This window comes from Heterocephalus glaber, unplaced genomic scaffold (assembly GCF_053883595.1).
Source record: "Heterocephalus glaber isolate CG9 unplaced genomic scaffold, H.glaber_assembly_v1.0 deba00001586, whole genome shotgun sequence".
NCBI classification, from domain to species: domain Eukaryota; kingdom Metazoa; phylum Chordata; class Mammalia; order Rodentia; family Bathyergidae; genus Heterocephalus; species Heterocephalus glaber.
The window spans coordinates 3,867,631-3,890,914 of NW_028258364.1; the positions used below are offsets into that span (position 1 = coordinate 3,867,631).

Sequence of the window (23,284 nt, forward strand, 5' to 3'; positions counted from 1 at the left end):
GTGAGTCCCCTTGGCACATCCCTTCGTGGCAGATGGAATCATGGTGGGAGCAAGTGTGTGAGGGAGAGATCACATGGTGAGAAGGAAGCCGGGGACTGGGGAGGGGCCATTCTTAGGCTTGCCGTTTACTCGTTTACTACAGCCCACATGTGCGAGAACTAACCAGAGTCCTCAGAGTCTTAACTAGATCTCTTCTGAGATTGATGTTCCAAATGACCTAATGATCCCCCTACTAGATCTGTTTCTTAAAGGTCTTCTACTTCTTAACCTCACCATACTGGGGTCCAACTTTGAACACATGAACCTTAGGAGCACACTCAAACCATACCAAAGGAAAATAAATTTCACCAAAGGTAGAGAGAAAATACTGGATTTACAATATCTATGTTACCCTGAATTCAAGTGTTTCATTTAATCTGGGTTGTTGGGCAATGATGCCTCTGTGTAAGGGTACCTGTGGTTTATTTGTATCAGAAGGACATTTTTATTAGTAATAGTTCACATGATGAGCAAATAACTTAAGTATTTCAGTTTTTAAGAATCCAGCTTACAACAGAATATTAAAGCCAAGTAAATATCCAGTAAAATTATTTTCTCTAGAAACAGATTGTGGGATCTAATATCATTCCCCTACTTTAGATGGTAGAAACATGTTACTTACTTTTAGATGTTTCTGTCTTGTACTTTCAATTTTTGTTGTTATGCTAGTTCTTTTTCTAGATTTGCTTGTTTTTCCTCCTGTTCATGCCATTGTTTGCCTTATCTTGGAACCAAAAAACCTGGGAATAGTTTTAAGTCTTTTTAATGTGGATTTTCTAAAACCTGGTTTCTTATATATCAGTATGTAGAAATAAGTTGAAATCGGATATTTATATATGTAGACCATCTTTTATTTATATGTATAAATACAAATGTTTAAAAATGTATGCAGTATGTGTGGCATTCTTTAAGTTTATAATTCACTTGGTGAATGCACACAATCATAAATGATTTTTCTTTTAAAGTGAAGAGTTGATTCCTCCTTCTCCCAGATCAATAAGTATCATTAGTGCTACCTTGTGAAATTAATTTTTGAACATTTGTCTTAAATAATGTGGTAGTACATTAGACTCCATTACTTGGAATACTATTACGAGGTCTATTTGAAAGATAGCCATTCTGAATGCATTATATGAGCTATTTTCTATACAACAAATAATTCTTTTTATGCCTTACAACTTTAGCCACTAAAAAAATTATTTAAGAAATTAATTCTGTTTCTATGAGTAGAGTATTAACAAACCCCCATCTTCTCTTTGTGAAATTATATTTACTATTCTAGCATTGGTTCACTGGACCTATGTAAAAAATGTAAAAGTAAAAATGACCACTGACCGGGGTAACCTTCCTCAGGACTGGGAGGGGATGAACCTTATATACCTACTGGAAGCTATAGCTTTGGGCTTCCCTGAGTTGAGTGTGCTTCTTGTTCCTGGGTGTGTCCCTCATTGTGGGGATCTCAAATTTTTGTTTGTGGTTGTTTCAGGTCTGAACTAGTGTGGTTGCTATACCACAGACATATTTCACTGTCTATACCTCATGGGTTACTGTGGGTCCTGGAAAATGGTCCCTGGACTCATCCTTCTGAAGAGATATGCTTGATGCTGTCCTGCTGACATCCTGTGTGTTTGGCTTGTATCCTTCTGTGTATCACCATAGAGGTGGTCTATAGCACATGCTTGTCTATGATATATTTTGGGCTTTTGAGGATTATTCATTTGATTGTCCTCTTGAACCCAAGATCATTACTCCTGGTTGGGCAGAATACACTGTACTATAATAAATTTTCAATATAAAAAGTATAACAATAACAAGTAATTCTTCCTTTGTTTTTCAGAAATGTGTTACAGATGAGTGTTTCTTTTTTGAACGATTGGAATCTAATAACTACAATACTTATCGGTCAAGGAAATACTCCAGTTGGTATGTGGCACTGAAACGAACTGGACAATATAAACTTGGATCCAAAACAGGACCGGGGCAGAAAGCTATACTTTTTCTTCCAATGTCTGCTAAGAGCTGATTTTAACGGCAGGATCGGATCTCATTTTACGTGCAAGAAGAAATGTATGTTAGAAAATTGTTAGTGAGAAAAAAAAGAAATGTATACAGCTCAGTTTGGATAACAGATCAGACAACTTTTTATCTAATAGTAAAATATTTAACCATTGCCTCAGTAAAGAAACAAAACTTCTTGGAAAATGTAGACTTACCCCTTTTATATAACATCTGCTGTTACCATTGAAGATTACCTAGACTAGAGCTACTATCTTTTTCACATATTTGCTTTATTTGAAAAGAAGATTTTAAAGTGGATATATTTAGTTTTTCATCATGAAAAATCATTAGAAAAATCAGCATCAGATATTTAATCAATCCCAATTGTTCACCATATCTTATAGCATAATTAATCTACATGGACAGTTGACTTTAAAACATGTAAATGTGAATTTAATCCATTCCTGTCATAATTTTGTAATTTTCTGGCAATTCCTTGTGATACAGTTTATAGAACAGGCCCGTGTAAACTGCTGGAAGTTCTTCCATGGTGAGGTCAATCTTGTCAAACCCTTCTCTGTATCCATACAGCAGCAGGCTAGCCACTCTGCTGGTGATGGGAGTTGTGTTTTCAGTCTTGACTAGGTCATTGAGATCCATCCATTCACATCTTAAGCATTCATGCTGGCAAAAATTTATGGTGAATGAACATGGCTTGAGGCGACAGATGATATACATATCTGACTTCCCAAAAGCTCCTGGATTGGTGTGCTGTTGTCGAATACTCAGGAGGGACCTGAATTCTGATTTTATACCAGTCTCTTCAAAAACTTCTCGAACTGCTGTGTCTCCTACAGAGGAGAGAAATACGCAAATCAAAAGGATCACAGTTTGAGAGACTTCATCATCAGAGATTTTCAGTTAAAATCTTAAAGTTCAAAAGCAAAATTTTCAAGTGTTTATTTTCAGTACAAACTCTTTGCCATCTGGAATCCTGAAATATCAAAATATTTTATTACTGCTCTCCACTTAAGACTCTTGAAATACTGAATATTTCTTTAGCTGCTACTTGGAGGCTTATCTACTTGTACAGTTTGGAGGCTCACATCTTTTTAATTTCTTCTTGCTCTATTTCCTAAAAGGTAAAAACAGGTTGCAAAAGTGAAAACACATGTTGCAAAGCAGCAGTTAATATTCTGATATGTTCCTTCAATATCCTGTTCCTGATCATCCACCCAAACTCCCTAAATTTATGGATGTCAGGATTGAGAAAAAATGGTCTACTCTTACAAGAGTCTGTAGAACTGCAAAATGTATTGAAATGATTGTAATCTCTCCTGGTGGGTAGCATGTCAAACCTGCAGGTCCTCTACTGGATTCCTTTATAACCATTTAGCGCTCCTCTAGTGATGCTGTCAGTGACACCCCACAGTAGTAATTTTTAGCATTGCCTTTGTTTCTTGAGATAAGGTTCCAAAGAACTTGAATTTATTCCTTCAGCACCAAAATGTAATAGTTATTTCATGAGAAGTTTTCAAAAAGCTAGGAATATACAGAATTTTATAACAACAGTGGTTTTCACATTTATAAGGTTGATTTCTCAAGTGCAATTTGTGGCAGGATTTTTTTATTACCATTAATATATTTTTATGTCTTTTTTCTAAACATTCAGAAAGACTAAAATGGATTTTACTTAATTTTGTGGTGTTCTATCATCATCTCTTTTAAAACACTGCCTTCTTGATCACTTTTCTGGGAAGCTCCATAATTGCCATAGATTATTGTTCAAATATCTTTTAATGCCTTACTGTTGTTTGTCACAGAGTAAATGATTTTTGCCTTTGCAGTAATCTTACTGGCAAAAACTAGGCAAGGAGGGGCCCGGGATTTAACTCAGTGGTTTCGCTGCCTGCTATGTGAGCACAAGGACCTGAGTTGGATCCCTGGTACCAAAAAAAATAAAAAATAAAAAAAACTAGGCAAGGAAGAGGAAGTCAGAAAAAAATGTCTCTCAATTCCTGTGTTCTCTGACTATAGATTTTCTTACCAGTACCCAGGATATGCCCTTGTTTTTGTCTCTGAGAAATAGCCCTGGAAAGATTAAGAGGAAAAGTAATGTGTCCTAAAAAAAAAAGACATTTATCTATCATTTTTCAATTACATACTGATTTTCCTTGTAATTGAGATCTGCTCATAGGTTAAACATGGCTAGAAATCACATTCTAAAACTGAAAGCACGGGGCAGGGGGTGTAGCTCAGTGATAGAGAGCTTGCCTGGCATGCATGAGGTCTTAGAGCTGATTGCCAGCACCAAGAAAAGAACGAAGTGGGGATAAAACTAAAAGTATAATGGGGCAGTTTAAGACAAACTTTGTTTAATAAGAAAAGTAATTTTAATCTGTAATATATATTTGTTATTAAATTTATTAAGGCTTGTGGGATTAGTTATAATGGCCCATAACTCTTGCTCAAATATATATTTTTATTTTTTAAATGCTCTGAAAAATAACTATGGGGAACCTGTTTAGTTCTTGGTACCACTAATAAAAAAATAGGGCATTTATACAGATGTAGTGGTCCATGCTTATAAGCCCAGCACTCAGGAGGCAGAAAGCAAAGAAGATGACAAGTTCAAGGCCTGCCTGGGCTACATAGCAAGTTCAAGGTCAAGTAGGACTACATAGTAAGACCTTGTCTCAAAAGGCCAAAACCAACAACAAACATTTATAAAGCTCATGAGTCCAGGTTGTTCATATGTCATAAGCATAGAACGGGGCTAGTGAGTCAGTCTGTCCTGCTCAGCAGTCACCACTGTAGTTGACTGAAATTCAGTGCTGCCTGGATAGTTTTGATGAGTATAACCTGAGTTAGCACATCAATGACTAGACTGAAAACTGGAAGAGCAAACAACTGCTTTTGTATCTGGGATATGGAAGACCCTTTTCTACTTCTAAATGGAAATCTCTTCTTTAAGGATTTCAGTATGAATTTAAAGGTAAAGTGATTCATTCTATTATGCCTTTAAAATTATTTTAATAAACTGTAAGTTAAACTAAAATCACATTGTTAGGTGTAAGAACATAGGAAAAACTAAGAAGGTTTTAATTTTCACTGGTTAAGAGATATATTTATGTCATATTTTGTTTAACTGCAGGACAATAATGAAATAGAATTTATACTCGTTATTTCTATTTTTGTAATATTTAATAATAAAATTAGGTTGAAATAAAATAGAAAAAATTTGCAGAATGTGGTCTTTCCTGATGTTTCCCAGTAACTTTAGTGGACTGATAACATCTGATCAGACATTCCTTTGGCCACTGTCTTTGTCAGGGTTAATGAATTTTTTAGGAAGGCAGTTTTCCATTTTAACCTCATAGATACCTTTACACTCAAGCCTTGAAGACTGTTCTGTTTTGTATCTGACCCTCTTAATTTTTTTTTTTTTGTACCGGGGATCAAACTTGGGACCTTGCGCTTGCGAGGCAGGTGGCGGAACGGCTGAGCTAAATCCCTGGCCCAACCCTCTTAATTTTTTAAAAAACACTTGAAAATGTTTCATTTTCCTAGTATTATCAAAGAAGTAAGATTCTAAACAAGAGTGTTTTGTAGTTAATTAGTGTTCATTTAATGGGGCTTATTGAGTTCAATTAAGAGCCAGTATAAATGTTTGTTTTTCTTGGCACTGTTCCTAAATACTTACATATTTCTTTCCTAAAATATTTAAAGAAAATAGTTTGATTTTAGGATGATCTGGCCTCATTACAAAGAATATCTGTAGTTTTGCACTGTTACAAAACAAAAATGCCCACTTGTAGAAATAGTCTTTCAGATGTTTACTGTCAGTTTTCATTTCCAGCTTCTTTCAGGGTTTAATCAGTTCTAAAGCAAAGCTTTAATTTATACTATACTTGGGTAGTGTAGTGAATGCCATTTGATGCTTTTTTCTTGATTGCATGTGGCTGAGGTATATGCTCTATGATCAAAAAGTACCGTGAATATTTAAAAATCTTAAACGTTTATTACAGTAGAAAACACATCATTATTAAAACCCCTCAAAATACTCACTTTGAACCCATTTACTGCATCATTCTTGTCACTATCTGAAGCCGTTCTGGAAGTTCTCTTTTGTGAGTGTCTTTAGTTGTGGTGTTGGGGCTGGATCAGTGTCCTGAACCTTCAAAATATTTGCCTCTCATGATCATCTGACTTTGGGAAAGAGCAAGAAGGTGCACGGTGTGAGATCCAGGAATAAAGTGGGTGAAGGACACAGTAATGTTTTTAGGTTTGCCTTTCTATTGGATGACACTTGGCAGCAGTGTTCACTGTATTTTTGATTACACCTTATTTAGGCACTCATGAAAGAGAACTTCCAGAACTGCTTCAGGAGGTGGCAAGAATAAATGTCTGAAGGAGGAGTCTTTTGAGGGGGTAAATGGCAATGTGTGCTGTATCAAATTTTTAAAATTCACTGTATTTTAATCATACTTTGTAGATGTGACCTTTGGATAGGTCATCAATAATATCATAAATTTTTACTGTATCATACATACATTTTAAAATTTTATTCACTGTATTTCAATCATACTTTGTGTGTTTGGCCTGGATAGGTGGGTTGCTGTGATAATCTCACATACTTTTAAAAAGGAGTGTATTTAATTATTCAGATTTAAAGTTTCTGGAATTATGCTTTAACCTAAACTTATATACATATTTGGCCTAGAAAAGGGTTTCTTCTTTAATATCTAAGTATGAGTCTATCTGAAATTCGGAGGATTCATAAAAGCTCAAAGGAAAAAAGAAACAAATTTATCTGTGAAGGCCTAGCTCAGGTATGGAAGCTATGCAAACCTACAGACTGCTTTTTTCTTATTAACAACTGGGTAAGAAGGCAAAACTTAAGTTTGCCCAGTTTACATACTGTTATATGTCACATATGGATAATGTGAGATAATTAGGATAAATTAGCCTTAGAAAATAAATGGCCTTTTTCACTTGCACTTCCACAAAATACTCTTTTTATGTCAACAGAGTAATTAGCAGAGTCTGAGCAAAAGGCCATCAAGTATCTAAAACCAAGATTTGTTAGAGACATACCTTAATATCGCTAATGTACTCATAGATTGTTGGGGTTGCTTATATAATCTGTAGACAAAGATTGAACCTTTTGATCTATGTAACACTTATTTTTTTTTGTATTAAATTCTTTTATTGGTACATTGTAGGTATACAACACAATTACATTTCTCACTGGGAACTGTACCTTTACATAATGCATCTTGGTTCTTATTTTTTTCCCATTCCTAGCCCTCCCTTCACGCCCTCCACCCTTCCCTATTTACAGAGACTTTATTTCCATTTTTTCCATTTCTCATCATTTTTCCTTTCCCTTCTTTCCTTTCCCCTGCCCCTCCCACTACCCCTACCCCTTTGGACCTTTTCTTCCTATTTTACATTATTGATTATTCATTCTAATCATTGTTACATTTTAGGTATACAATACAATGACATTCATCACTGGAAATTTGCACCTTTACATAGTCTCTCTTGGTTCTTATTTTTCACTCTAAGGATGGGGTGTAACACTTATTTTCAAGAACAGACACTTCAATGAAAGTAAATTTAGGAGATTACTATAAATACAGTTTTTGGCTAAAGAATGGAGGGCATACATATTAAAGAAAAAGTCCTATAAAAATATTTGTATTAAATATATTACTTATTAATAGGATGACATTGAATTTGGTCCAGTGGTTTAAGACATAGATGGATATAATCAGTTTCTAGTCTTCTGTTTCTTGCCTATCAGTGACAAATAAAATTCTTAGCTTATCTACTATTTCTATCTTAATATTGAGCTTAGTAAGTTGTTTTATAGAGCTGTTTTCACTTGAAATTTTCTTGCATGACACATTACTAAGTTGTAGCTTTCTAACCAAAAATAAATGGATAAAAAGTTCATGAAGAAAATAACATCACGTTTGTTTTATAATTGACTATTGATTGCAAAGCTTACTTAATATTCACCTTTTTGTGATGGAATGGTCAAGAATTTATGTTTTCTCATAGTTCTATTCCATCAACAACTTTAGTTCTATTGAAAATAACCTAACTTTACTGATGAATATCCAAAGCTGCTCCTTTCATATGGATTAATCTAAAAGCAAACGGAAGAATAGATATTATTTTACTAATGGTATTACTTATACTAATGGAACAAATTGTAATGTTAGATATTTTGCTGCTAATTTTATATTAGCCCATAGTGATCTCTTTGAAACTTTCTAACGTGGTCTAAACTAATTCAAAAATTTAAATTCTTATTCTTAGCTATAAAGAAGAAAGTAAACACATGGATATTCTTTGTTTTCAAGCTAATTAAAAATATATAAGATACATACCAATATCCTCTCCAGGCTCTGACAAGCCTCCTGGAAACTTCCACATATTTTTCAACTACAGTGTGAAATCATAAAATAAAGTTTATGTAACATTTATTCACTTAATGCACACATATGCACACATACATACTCAGACTCCACAAAATACACCTATAGTTGATCAGTGTCATTGAGAATTCACCTTTTGGTAAATTTTGGCAAATTTCCTTACTCCCTCTTTCCTTCTTTTCTAAGGGAGCTGGTGACATGAAATCTTTTCTAACCCTTTTATTCAGGGACCAGAAGTGGCTTTATTTGGTCAGTGTGATAAAATTTGTACTAATGAAATTTTGAAGGGAAATATCTACTGCATTTGTATATCTTTAAAAAGTTCGCTGCTAGTTAACTATGAACAAATAAAAGAGTCTTACAGATGCTGCTATATATATGTAGAAAGTATGGAATAAATTCAGTCACTAAGTATGCTATTCTTAATTTTCATGTCTATTTCACTATATTGTGTTTCTAATAACATATTACTCTTAAGATTTCTATTTTATGTGTTAATAATCTTATGTAAAAAATTGCTTTTCATGGGTAGTGTGAATAAAATTGCTTAGTTTTGTGTTTTGTTGTCTTTTTTTTTGGTGAGGAGGTGGAGGTAGGAATATCCAATCTTTGGAATAGATATACATAAAAACAGTGTAAAGATAATTATATCAATATTTTATGACTGACATGGTTTTTTCCTTTTAGAGTTTTGTTATAGCAATCCCCGTGATAAAAACTCAAAAATAACTGAGACATTATAACATACACAAGAGAATTTATACCTTTAGCTAGTACATTTTATACTCTTCATTCATAAAACAAGTTGTGGACTTTTTAGTGGTGAGATTTGGGAACCAGTCATTTCCTGGATGAGTGCTTCTTAAAGAATGTGTCGCTTCTCAATTATGCTAGCTTGGAGACAAGTGGCATGTTTCCCAGAGTTTCCACTGACTGTGGTTTATGTTGATATAGAATTCAGGCTTTCCACCCTTTTGTGTCTGGCTTAATGTCAAAATCTATTTCATAATCTCTTTATCTGTGCACTGTCTTTTTTGAAATGGTTCCAGAAGCTTTTCTTCTTCAGAAATTCTGTAGGCTTTTGTCTGATAGGATACTGGACATCATCACCATAAATATTATTTGTAACAAAAAATACTATAATGAAGCAGATGAATGCTTCCTAAAAACAATAAAAGTAGAGTTTCAAAATCCTTACCTTTCTGAAGACTGCTGATTATATATGAGAGACCAAGTATGGGGGGTGTGCTAGATAACAAGGATTTAAGACAGCTCACATATATTTTTATTTCATAAATTAGGCCCTTGATATGAAAAATTAGGTATGTTTTAATGTTGGTAAATACTTTGTGACATTTTGTGATACCAATTAGGTTTATAGTGCTTATTTCTAAAAAAGCTTCCTTCTTTTCCCCAAAAAGCATGAGTTTGAGTTCTAAGCAATAGGTAGAGGCCTATATGTTGTTTGAAAACCTGATTAATATTCTACCTATGATCAATAGTGAGACAAATATATCTTCCCACTTTTTTAATATTAAAAAATACTCAATAGCAGGTTTAACAACATAATAATATTAAAATATTAGATAATATTTATTGAATGCTCACTATATTCTAGATATTCTCATAAATGTTTTTGTAAGAATTATGCATAAACTCTACAATAATCCCATGAGAATCTATTAATGTTCCCATTTTAGAAGTGATAAAACCTCATGAGGATATAAGGCTTAACAATTCAGAGTCACAAACCTAATATGTGATAAACTCAAGGTTAAAATCCAGGCAATCTGATTCTAACTATATTTTAAGAAATTTAATTAAGATGTTTTGATATTTCTCACTAATCTTTTACTATATGCTTTTTCATATGCCCTTTGAACTAATCTTCCTTAGAGTCCAAGTAACCTTGATTAAAGGGATAAAACTTAACATTTAAAGAACCAGTTGCCAAATCATGACTACTGAAAAGTTCCCAGAAGAGAAAGGGTTATAAATACAGGATTACTAATTAACAACTAAGGATTATTAATACAGACTTCTCTATTTTCTATATATAGACGTCAGTGTTTATCTGGATCATTTAAAAAACTATAAAAATAGATAAGCATCTTAGGTTTTGAGAAGAAGTAATACTCTTATCTCTTTCACTTAAGCATCTCTTTTCCATAATATTTCTTTTGCTCCTCCTTTTCTTTCATAGGCCACTAAATGAGTGCTGCTTGATCTCATTGCTGGTTCCTGAGCTGAAGGAAGTTGTTAATGCCAGTAACACACAGTGGCATCTGTATTACATACTGAGAATGTCAGCCCCTTTCTGAACCCTTTCTGAACCCTTTCTGAAGCCCCTTGAGCCCCTTTATATTATATAGAGTCCCTCTAATAGTTTCAGTTCTCTCTTGCCCTCCCCTGTCCCCCACCTCTCTCTACTCCCTCTCCCTTTCTCCTCTCTCCCCATCACCTGTCTCTTTCTCCACACACTCTTCCTTTCCTCTCCTGTCTCCCCCAATTCACTACCCTCTCCCCCTCATCTCTTGCTCCTTTCTCTCTTCCCCCTCCCTTCTCTTTCTCCTCTCTCAATCCCCTTTCACTCCTTTTCACTCACTACTCTCTCTTCCTCTCCTCTCCCAGCTTTTCTCCTCTCCTGTCTCTTCATCTCCTCTCTCCATCTCCCCTCACTTTCCCCTTCCTCTCCTTTCTCTCTACTCTCTTCTGTCTCTCTCCCACTCTCTCCCTCTCCCTCTCTCTCTCTCTCCTTCCCTTCCTCCTCCCCTCCCCTCCCTTCCTCTCCTCTCCTTTCTTTCTGTCCCCATCCCCTCTCCCCCTCCTTTGTCTCCCTATCTCTATCTCTCCTCTGCCCTCTCTTCTCTGGGAAGCATCTACTCGTGTTTGCTACACTGTTTTAAATGTCACCTTTTCTGAGAAATCTTTAAGGTCTTCTTAAAGCAAAGTAAACTGTTAGCATCTGTTTTATGACTGCTTGTCCAAACAGGCCATCAGGCATACTGCCTTACTAATCTTTGTATTCTCAGCACCTGACATAGTGTAGCATCTTGATGAATGCTGAATGAATGGCACAGTATCTTAGTAATGTGTTAGAGACACAGCTGTCTTCCCAAGTAGTTGTAAGTATCCCATAGCCATAAAGTTATAATGAGCAACACTGAGTGTTACTTTGACATTTTCAAGGCCTGTATAAGATATTTTAATTTAGATAAATAACAAAATGACCTTCTGACAATTTCTTAAGCATACAAAAATTTCTACATTTTCATTTTCTCTAGAGAACATTTGGGAAGCAATTATGAGAAGTGACTTACTTTATTTCGATCTTGTACAACCAATATTTTTCTAGTACTTTCATCAAATACAGCTCCTTTCGGGGTAAAAAAATAAAAGGTAATGAAAGAGCAATTTCATTTAGTTTTGACTTCTTCCATGTGCTAATCTGTGATTATCAAAATGCTACTGTGCTTGAGCGCCTAGTTGAAATACCACATCCATGAAAATTTATAAATCTTGTTAGAAATGAAGTGATTGCTTAGTTATCCATATTTTTTAAACAACTTTAAGATTACCAAAGATAATTCTAGCATATGTTAACATACAGAATAATCATCTGCATAAGTTTCTTCTCTAGTTTGTCCACTCTTCAGAGTAGATAGTTAAGTAAATGAATCTAACTTTTTCTATCATTTTCTTTAGTGTCCCTGTGATGTGTCAAGCACTTCTATAGATTCTGGGGTATAGTGGTAAACAAACAAAACTCCCTATCCGTGATGCACACATTCTGGTGTATATGTATGTGGACAGGGAACAAACAAAAGATAAGTCATATAGAACATCAGAAGGTGATAATACTATATAGAGAAAATATGTAAGGGATTATATATTTGTAATAAGGAAAAGTAATTGGAATGAAGCCAAAATAAAACTACAATTTTTGAAAACAGGAAAACCACTAACTAAATGATAAATTAGTAATGAATTCTATTATAAAATGCAAACTATAATCTAATTGCACTTTCTAAAGGACAGAATACAAGGGAAATGCATTCTTAAATTTTAGTAATTTGTGATCGTCCAAATTGAACTTTTCCCTAACAAATTCATACCTGAGCCTAAGATCAGACAACACCAGCACCTTGGAAACATAATTTGAGCGACCCCTGCTGGTCACAATATATAAGCAAAATCAACCCAAGATCTGGGATTAAATGGAAGTTCCTAGTATAGTATATTACTATGATTATCCTGGCACTGTGCTAAGTGGTTCATGTGTATTATCTCAGGTATTAGTCACAACAATTCAGTGAGTATCATAATGAGTTACTGAGTTCACACATCCCTAAGGGGTAGAAGTAGGCTTAACAGCCAGTCTGAATTCCAAAAAAAGGCACTCCTCACGTGCAACACTGCCTCTTTAGGACACTGCTGCTCCCTCAGAGGGCTGACATTTCTAAAGATACAATATTTATTCATGAAATACTGGGTGCCTGACAGTCTGGCCTGGTATTCATGCCAGACTTTGTCTTTTGCCTGAGGATATGGTGGTGAACAAGACATAGAATATCTTCCTTCATAGAGTTATATTATTGTGGGAGAGACGGAGTACATGATATAAATTCAGATTGTAAGTGTTATAAAAAATGAATGCAGACAAAGGAACAAAGTCTGATGGGACTGGCACGTGGGAGAACCCTATTTTAGAAGCTTTTCTGAGGAGATCTTTGAGTAGAAACCTCAGCTCTAAGCAACCAGATGAACAAAGCTTTGGGGAGGCATACTTCAAAAAGAGGAGCCAGTAGATGAAAAAGTTCTAGTCAGACACAAGCTTGCTAGGTCTGAAGAACAGAAAGAAGGCCATAGCTCACTCTAGTCCAGCCATACCTACCTCTGATGTTTGCAGTTTTCTCCCTACCTGAAAAACTGCACCTTTCCAGAACAGTTTCTTATATTACCTTGTTCTGAGCCCCAAGAGCTATCTCAAATCCTAGCTGTCCTTCAAGACTGGTCAAGTTCCACATCTCCCGTCCCTGAAGGCCTCAGGTACTTCTAAACCAGTGGTGGCAAACCTATGGCACACACGCTGCAATGGATTGTATGTATCATCGAAAACTCTAAAAGGTTCGCCATCACTGTTAACTATAATGTACAATATAATACTTAGTTATAAACTGGTCCTTTGTAAGATTCTCTTTATGTAAATTATATATTAATAATTCTATAATAATAACCAGATTTGTATGACTTTTCAAAGTATGAAGCTGTCAATGAAGTATGACGATGTCACTAAATTATGAAGTAGGATCTTTTGAAGTAGAGCTGAATGGGAAAATTTCTGAATGTCTACTTGCTACAAAGTAGTAAGACCACAGACAAAGCACATTATTAAGACATCTTTGAATAACACCTTTAAAATACTTCAGATGTGAAAACTAGCTCAAAAACTAGTAAATTATATAAAGGCAAATTTAAAAATTAATTACTAATTATACTACTGCTCCTTAGAGTCCTTGGTATGTTTTTTTTTGAAATCTAAGAATTTCCTTAACCATGGTTCTCAAAGGGTGGTAACTGAGATCAGCAGCAACAACAGAAACAGTTACAGGGAAATTATAAGAAATGCAAACTTTCAGGCTCACCTTACTGAATAAAAAACTCTGGGGACTGGGTGTGGCCATCTGTTGTGACAATCCCTCCGGGTAATTCTGTTGCACTCTACAATTTGAGAACCCCCATCTTAATCTGAAAGAAGTGCTCTCAACTTTCTTATACCTCTGAAGCTGAGTGCCCTAAAATTCTATACTGTAAATTACGTCATTTAGAATAATTGGCACAATAACTTAATGTGTCTTTAAGAAGTAACATTGAAAACATTGGTCTGCACTATTTTCAATCTAAAAGTTATCTTTTACTGTGGAAATTCACATATTTAATGCTAGTATGTGTGAAAGTTGTCCGATTCAAAATGGAGGCATTTTGAATGGAGGCATTCTTTAAAAAAGAAAGGTAAATAAAACTGAGAGGTTATGAAGGGTTCTTAGGAATGCCTGATAGTAACATCTCAAAAAACCGCCAGAACCACAAGCTAACAGAGAGGCCACTACAGCATACAAAAAGAATCTCTGCAAGGACATTTGCACAGTAACTGTTCAACTTTGGACTGATGCCACTTTTATTATTAATCACTGTGATCCAAGGATTATTGTTTCAAAATATCTGCTGTAATCCTCTCTCACTTTTGTCGTTAAAACTTACCTTGCCCTCAATCTCTTTGAATATACTCGTAGTTTACTACAGCATGTGAATTCCCATTACAATACTCTGCTACTCCTAAATACGTATCATTCATCTTTGCAGATTCTTTCTGTTTTATTTACTTAGGTTGTCATATGTTTTACTAGAATGAACTTATTTCCTGATCCAAATTCAATTCCACTTTTAGTAACTAAGTTCAAATATCTGTGTGGAAAATGTTGAAACATCCTTTGGAAACCTAAAGTGTAATCTTGGTGTTCTCTGTGCTTCCCCCTGCTGGCTAGTAAGGGGAACTTCATCTATTTAAAAGTTGTATGAAATGGTCCCAAGGAAGAACATCAATGAATCAAATCATTCATGAATAAACTGTCTCTCTTCAGCTGTAAGAAGCATGAAATTGGGTGAACATCTAAAAAATTAATTCTTTTTGCCATGAGTTTGAAACTAACCTGCAACTCCTACTTGATGCGTAGCATATCCTGGTAATCTGCTGGGCCCTTCTCCCAGCCACAGAGCCAGAGTTGATGAATATGATTCTGCGTGGTGAAAGCAGAAGCCAAGAGAAGCAGCAGGAGCAATACACTGGCTTTGGAGGATGGGAATGTGGAGCCATACAGCTACTCTACCTTCTGATCGCCATTGCTGTATTGCAGCTGAAATGTAGAAGAGAAAAATCTGTAAAGATTTTCTAATGTGTGTTACCTCCTCCAGAAAGCCATCTTTAAGCATGTACTTATTTCATTACTTAGCTCTGTGGGAAGAGACCCGAAAATGTCCTGTTCACATAACAAATATGGGCACTATCATGTCATAATAATTACGACATTGCTGATAATGACTTTCCACTGAATTCCTTAAGAGCATCAGTACATTTGCTGATTTTTATTTCCATACCACCTAAAGGGAATACATGGCACAAAATAGATGTTTGGTAATTGTAGAATGGACAAATAAACTGACTTAGGCAAAGTAAAATACCATTCTATTGCCGTCTCTCTCTCCTATCTCTCTCTCTCCTTCTGTTTCTCTTTTTCTCTCTCTCCCCTGTACTGGAGATTAAAACCCAGGACCTCTTAGGTGTTAGGCAAGCACTCTTACCACTGCACTACATCCTGAGCCAATGCTATTTAACACCCTTAACTTTAACCTTTACCAATGACTACTGAGGACTTCTATTTGTTTTACTTTTAAGAGTTCTGTCATACTTATTTTTGGTTTATAAATTGGATGTTGGACAAAAACTATTTTTAAATAATAAATGTTAATTCTAGAAAAATTTGAAAAGTAAAGAAAAATATATAATGAAATCAACCATATTTTACTAGCTTGAAGACATAAACTTAAAAATTTTGGTACTCTCTACAAATGTTGGAATTAACATCATGTCTGTTATATCATAACATATCATATCTTTCATAACATACCTTAAGCATTCTTTTAATGAATATGAAATTTGTAATAACTGCAGTTTTTCTTATGTAGATGTCCCATGTTACTTAAACAATCTTCTATTCTCATTTATATCTAATTTTTCTTTATTATAAATAATACCATAATGTTTTCCACCCTTTAACTCTCAGTCTATGAGTTTCTTTTTGAATTAAGTGTGTTTCTTGTATGCAGCATATTGTTGGATCGTGCTTCTTGACCCATTCTGCCAGTCTATTTCTTTTGATTGGTGAATTGAGACCATTAACATTGATGGTTATAACTGATACATATCAACTTATGATTGTCATGACTTTTTCTTTTTGTTGGATTCTCTCCCTTTGCGTTTAATTTCTTGTCATGCCAGATGGATTCATTCTGCTGGGCTTCCTGGGGTTGTGATCCTCCTTGTCTTTTCCTAGGATATTGTCTAAAATTTTTTGGAGTGCTGGTTTGGTATTCATGAAGTTCCTAAGGTGCTCTTTGTCATGAAAGTATCTTATTTCCCCATCAATTTTGAAAGGTACTTTTGCAGGGTATATCAATCAGGGTTGGAAGCAGTTTTCCTTTAGGGATTGAAATATATCACTCCAAGCTCTTCTCACCTTGAGGGTTTGCCTTGAGAAGTCTGCTGTTGTTCTGATGGGCTTTCCTTTGTATGTAATTTGTTTCTTTTCTCTAACTGCTTGTAGAACTTTGTTCTTCTGCTGGGTTTCTGGAATCTTAACTATTAAATGTCTATGTGTAGATTTTTTTTTTTTTCTGGTACCGGGGATCGAACTCTGGACCTTCATGGCAGGCTCAGGAACCACTGAGCTAAACCCCCAGCCTGCAGATTTCTTTTCTTTTGATGAAGGCTAGTTGGGGTCCTATATGCCTCACTTATCTGTATGTCAAGTTCTTTTCCCCTGCTTGGGAAGTTTTCTGCCATTACTTCTGTGCACAGTTTTTTATGTCATCTGCACTCTCGCCTGTTTCTTCATTGACTCCAATCAGTCTTATGATATTCTTCTTTGCATCGTCTAGCAGCTGCTGGGTTGATTTCTCGTGGTCCCTTACAATTTTAAAGCAATTTTTCTTTTCCTTGTCACTAATTGCAATCTTATCTTCTGTATCTAAAATTCTGTCCTCACAATACTCCATTCAACAGCAACCCCCAAAAAAGAGTAGCTATCCTCTTTGCAGATCAAGTGGATTTCAAACCAACACTGATTAAGAGAGACAAAGAAGGATACTACATCTTTGTAAAGGGAACAATCCAACAGGAAGAGAAGACAATCATAAATATCTATGCACCAAACACTAGTGCACCCAACTATATAAAACAAATACTAATGGACATGAAAAGCCATATATGCACTAATACAATAGTAGTGGGGGACCGCAATACCCCACTATCACAAATAGATAGATCAACTAGATAAAAAATAAGTAATGAAATACTAGAACTCAATTGAATTCTTGAACAAATGAACTTAACATGTTTACAGAGTGTTCCACCCCACAAAATCAGAATACACATTCTTTTCAGCTGCACACGGATCGTTCTCCAAAATAGACCACATGCTTGCTCATAGAACATGTTTAAGTAAGTGTAAAGGAATTGAAGTTATCCCCATATACTATCAGACCATAGTGTGATGAAATTGGAGATCAACAGCAAAAGAAACTGCAAGAATTTCATAAGCAGGTGGAAACTGAACAACATACTTCTGAATAACCAAGAGATCAAAGAGGAAATAAAGAAATCAGACAGTTCCCTCAATTAAATGACAATGACAATACAACACATTGGAATCTATGGGACACAATGAAAGCACTCTTATGAGGGAAATTCATAGCGGTGAAAGTAGGAAAACAGCGAGAGCAATTAAACAACCCGAGCTGAACCTGAAGCTTCTAGAAAAAGAAGAGCAGGACAAATCCAAAGCTCATACAAGGGAGGAAATTATAAAGATCAGAGCAGAAATCAATTCAATGGAGACTAAGAGAACGATACAAAAAAATCAATGAAGCCAAGAGTAGATTCTTCAAAAGAAAAAACAAAACTAACAAACCCTTACCCAACCTTATCAGAAAAAGGAAAGAAAAGGCCCAAATCCACACAATTAGGAAGGAAAAGGGTGAAATTACAATGGACTCAGCAGAAATCCAGAGGATCATCAATACCTACTTCCAGAACCTATAGGCCAATAAGACGGAAAACACAGAAGAAATGGACTGATTCCTAGATACATATGAATTACCAAAGTTGAAGAAGAGCTAAAAATTCTAAACAACCCAATATCAATCAATGAAATTGAAAGTGTAATTAAAAATGTACCAATTAAGAAATACCCGGGTCCTGATGGCTTCACTGCTGAATTCTATTAGACATTTAGAGAGGAACTACTGCCACAAGTATTTAAGCTCTTCAATGAAACTGAAAGGGAAGCAATACTGTGGAATTCATTCCTGTAGGCAAGCATCACCTTGATCCCCAAAGCAGAGAAAGACTCAACCAAAAAAGAGAACTATAAGCCAATCTCACTAATGAACACAGATGCAAAAATCCTCAATAAGATGCTGGCAAATAGAATGCAGAAGATCATCAAGAAGATCATACATCCTGACCAAGCGGGATTCATCCCAGGGATGCAGGAATGGTTCAACATATGCAAATCAATAAATGTAATACACTATACCAATAGAGCCAAGGACAAAAACCATATGATTATTTCAATAGATGTAGAAAAAGCATTTGACAAAATTCAACACACATTTATGATAAAAACTCTACAAAAAAATTGGAATAGACAGTCTCTACCTCAATGTGATAAAAGCGATCTATGAAAAACCAACAGCCAATATCATACTAAATGGTCAAAAACTGAAATCCTTCACACTAAAATCAGGAACAAGACAAGGATGTCCACTATCACCACTCTTGTTCAATATAGTTTTGGAAACATTAGCCACGGCAATTAGACAAGAGAAAGAAACAAAAGGAATAAAGATAGGAAATGAAAAAGTCAAATTGTCATTATTTGCAGATGACATGATACTCTATATAGAAGACCTCAAGAACTCCACCAAAAGTCTTCTAGACTTAATAACCAAATGCAGTAGAGTGGCTGGATACAAGGTCAACACACAAAAATCAATAGCTTTCCTCTACAAGAACAACAGACTCACTGAGACAGAAATAGTGCAAACAATTCCTTTCACAATAGCATCCAAAAAACTGAAATACCTAGGAATCAACCTAACAAAAGAAATCAAAGACCTCTTCTCTGAAAACTATAGCACTCTGAAAAGAGATTGAAGATGATATCAGAAAATGGAAAGACATCCCCTGCTCCTGGGTAGGAAGGATCAACATAGTGAAAATGGCCATACTTCCAAAACTGATATATAGATTCAATGCAATCCCAATTGAAATCCCAGGAGCATACTTCAAGGACCTTGAGAAAACAATCCAAAAATTCATTTGGAACAAGAAGAGACCCAGAATAGCAAAGGCAACTCTAGGTAACAGAGACATAGCAGGAGGTATTACAACCCCCAACTTGAAACTATACTACCAAGCTACTGTGATAAAAACAGCAAGGTACTGACAAAGAAACAGACCTGAGGACCAGTGGAACAGATTAGAAGATGCAGAAACAACTCCAGACACACTCAGCCATCTCATCTTTGACATAGGAGCCAAACACCCTCACTGGAGGAAAGATAGCCTCTTTAATAAATGGTGCTGGAAAAATTGGGTTTCAACTGGCCAAAGATTAAAACTAGACCTATACCTCTCACCATGCACTAAACTAAAATCAAAATGGATTAAAGATCTAAATATTAAAACAGAAACACTAAATCGGCTGGAAGAGAGTTTAGGAAGAACTCTTGAAGACATTGGTGCAGGAAAAGATTTTCTGAACAAAACCTCAGTGGCCTGTTAAATAGCCCAAACAATCAACAAGTGGCATCTTTTCTTACTAAAAAGCTTCTGCACAGCAAGAGAAACCACCAGCAGTGTGAAGAGACAACCCACAATGTGGGAAAAAATCTTCACCAGTTGTCCCTCAGACAAAGGTCTACTATCTGGAAAATATAACTTAAAAAAATTAGACCTCCCAAATTTGAAGACTCAATCCAAAAATGGGCATCTGAAATGAACAGATATTTCTCAGACAAAGAAATAGTAACAGCAAAGAAACATATGAAAAAATGTTCAACATCACTGGTCATTCGATAGATGCAAATGAAAACAACACTGACATTTCACCTCACTCCAGAAAGAATGGCTGCTATCAAGAAATCAACCAATAACAAATGCTAGCGGGGCTGTGGGTAAAGAGGAACAGTGCTCCACTGCTGGTGGGAATGTAGACTGGTTCAACCACTGTGGAAATCGGTATGGAGATTCCTCAAAGAATTAGGACTGGAAGCCCCATTTGACCCAGCTATTCCCCTGCTGGGTATCTTCTCCAAAGAATTAAAGTAATCATATCTCAGTGATGTATGTGCACTCATGTTCGTAGCATCACAGTCTGTAATAGCTAAAACTTGGAAACAGCCCAAATGCCCATGAACTGGAGACTGGATAAAGAAAATATGTTTTTTTATAAAATGGAGTTCTACTCATCCATAAGAAATGAAAAATTAGAGACATTTATAGCCAAATGGATGCACATTGAGGCAATATTCTTAAATCAATAGGACACACAAGTGTAAATACCGAATAGTTTCTCTAGTGTGAGAAACTGAAAGTGTAAATAAGGACTAAAAGGTATAATAGATAATGTCAAATAGAAAGAAAAGGAGCAAAGCGGAAGGGGAAGTGGGAGGAGTAGGGGAAAGGAAAGAAGGGAATGGAATTAATATGAGAAAATGAAAAAATGGAAAGAAAGTCTTTGTAAATAGGGAGGGTTGGAGGGGTTGAAGGGAGGCCAGGGGAAGGGGGAAAAATAAGAACCAAGAGAGATTATGTAAAGGTGCAAATTTCCAATGAGGAATGTCCTTATATTGTATACCTAAAATGTACCAATAAAATTTTAAAAAGTCATACCATAATGAACATAAATATTTTTGTTTCTGAATTCTTAGATTCTTAGTGTCTAGCACTTAACAATTTATTTTATTAAAAAATTTTATTTTTTAATAAAATATTTTAAAATGGTACTTCTGAGCTGACAAATTAGTTTCATCTGTTATCTTTTATTAAATGTGGTTCTAGAAATTAGAACCCAGGGCACTGTACATGCTAGGCCACTGAGCTACATCCTTAAACTTTTTGTGACAGTGTTTTAAGTTGTCCACACTGACCTCAAATTTGCAATCCTGTCTTATTCTCCCCAGTAGGTGGTATTATAGGCATGGTCTAGCTGTAAATTATCTTTGGTCAGATTTATTGAGTTGGGATGGAATTATTCACAGAAACAACCTATGAGGCAAATTATTTTCAGTGGCCATTTGCTTAATGGTAGAACCTGACACAGGAACCCCGGATATGTACCTCCAAATCCAACATGCTTTCTGGGGTAATGCTTTGATCCCCTGTTGGTTGCTGATAAGTCCATGTGTACAATAAATATAGGTCTCTACCCACACATATATGTACACACATTGGAGAATGAATTGATTTGATTTTTCTACTGGTGATATTACTGGGGTCTAATGGAGCTTCTATTTGTTCACAAATAGGAGACAAAATGACATGAGGAGGTATGAGGTGGTTTGGTGATAAAGGTGAACTAACTAGCTCTGTTACACTTATAGATGCTTACTTGCAAAAATGCTCAATTGGATAAAAATCTGAAGTACCCTTGTGTGAAAAGTTCTCTCCGTATTGGTATTCCATAGCTGAATTTCCTCACTATACTTTCAGTCTGATTATTGGCCCCTTGAGGGAGTTTGAAAAACAGGTTCTGAAAAACATCAAATCAAGCACTTCTTCCAAAGTGAAGGGTCCTTCACTCAAGCTTCCTACTGGACTCAGTGTTCAAAGGCAGTGCATGCGGTTTTCCTAGTGAAAACTGAACTGCTCTGGAAGTAGAAGTAAACTCTACTTCTTGCCCGGAGAATCCTGGCCCCATCTGCGCACCACTGATGCTCAGACCCTCTCCAGAGCACTGCTTCTCCACACCTGTATTGGAGTAGGAGGCAGATTTGCGCAGCAGAACTAAGGCTCCCTAAGTGACAGCGAACAACTGCCTTACAGCTAAGTAGGTGGCAGACTTCGTGCTGTGCACTTTGTGCGCCTTACCCAAGGGAACCTTCAACAATCCTGAGCTCCCGTCATTCGGGTTGATGGATGCGAAAATGGTGGTGTTAAAGAACTTTGCTCACACACTAGAAGGTGGACCAGAAACCCGAGCTGCTCACCCTAAAGACCACCATTTTGCGAAGCAGCCTAAAATACCAAGGCCTTGGGAATTAAACGAAGCAAGCAGGCCAAGGTCGCGCGTGCCGGGTCCCCTTCCCTCCGGGCGGGACGCGGGGGTTTCCTCAAAGAGGCTCTGGGACCCCCAGCCCCAGCCCCGGCGCACTTGCCCTCCAAGCGCCTCTGGAACACGGCGGCGTCCAGGCGTTCCAGCACGCCGAGCCGCACCGAGATGCCCCCGTATCTGTCCGGCTCTCCCCGTAGCTCTCCCGCAGCGGCGTAGGGGCCCGAGGCGCCCGAAGCCCCGCGAATCCCCGCCGAGAGGCTGCCCGCGCCGGGCTGGGCCAGAGCCGCGCGCCACAAGCCCCAGGTCCACCACAGCACCATCGCCTCGCTCGCCCCGCCCTCAGCCCCGCCCGCGAGCTCCGCTTCAGAGGTTTTACCGTAAACTTTAGAAGAGCGCCCCCAACTTCTGCTCAGCTTTGAGCTGGGATGCCTGCTTTGCAAAACTTTAGCGAGGGGATACGAAGTCCTGTCCACGCCCGGTTCTAGGAAGGCAAGGAGAAACTTACTACCTGCTTGTTTTATTTGCTAGTTTCAATCAAAGGAAGTTTGTTCAGGGATGAGGCAAACAGACGGAGGTGTCAGAAGGTCCAGTCTTTAGAGATTCACAATCTAAGTAGTGGTTCCATACACCAAATACGTGGTCCTTTACAGAACTGAGACCCTCTCTAACCGCGGGCTCTGAAGA

General features: G+C 36.5%; 2 protein-coding genes across 4 annotated transcripts in view; one reads left to right on the top strand and one right to left on the bottom strand.

The window, feature by feature from the left end:
* Positions 1 to 9,044, top strand: part of Fgf2 (fibroblast growth factor 2) — a 58,960-nt gene extending 49,916 nt beyond the window's left edge. The window contains 1 exon segment of the mRNA XM_021236429.2: positions 1,877 to 9,044. Coding sequence (XP_021092088.2) covers positions 1,877 to 2,062 — 186 coding nt within the window. The 3' untranslated portion in view covers positions 2,063 to 9,044.
* Nudt6 (nudix hydrolase 6) lies at positions 2,394 to 22,946 on the bottom strand. Of its 3 annotated transcripts, none has more exons than XM_004854940.4 (5): positions 22,704 to 22,946; positions 15,197 to 15,400; positions 11,807 to 11,862; positions 8,439 to 8,493; positions 2,394 to 2,888 (listed from the first exon to the last, which is right to left on the bottom strand). In XM_004854940.4, the coding sequence occupies exons 1-5, from the start codon at positions 22,918 to 22,920 to the stop codon at positions 2,491 to 2,493; spliced, it is 930 nt and encodes a 309-aa protein (XP_004854997.2). In that variant the 5' UTR covers positions 22,921 to 22,946; the 3' UTR covers positions 2,394 to 2,490. The 3 variants fall into 3 exon arrangements, with proteins under 3 accessions (XP_004854997.2, XP_004854998.1, XP_021092121.1); XM_004854941.4 differs by having other exon boundaries at positions 22,700 to 22,944; XM_021236462.2 differs by having other exon boundaries at positions 22,536 to 22,921.
* Between the last annotated feature and the right edge of the window lie 338 nt (positions 22,947 to 23,284).

Bases quoted from the DNA above. Each gene is read 5' to 3' on its own strand.
- Nudt6 (XM_004854940.4), bottom strand. From the start codon at position 22,920: ATGGTGCTGTGGTGGACCTGGGGCTTGTGGCGCGCGGCTCTGGCCCAG. The intron at 8,494-11,806 runs GTAAGTCACTTC...TTCACACTGTAG, and splicing joins TTGTACAAGATCGAAATAAA to TTGAAAAATATGTGGAAGTT. The intron at 2,889-8,438 runs GTATGTATCTTA...TCTCCTCTGTAG, and splicing joins AGAGCCTGGAGAGGATATTG to GAGACACAGCAGTTCGAGAA.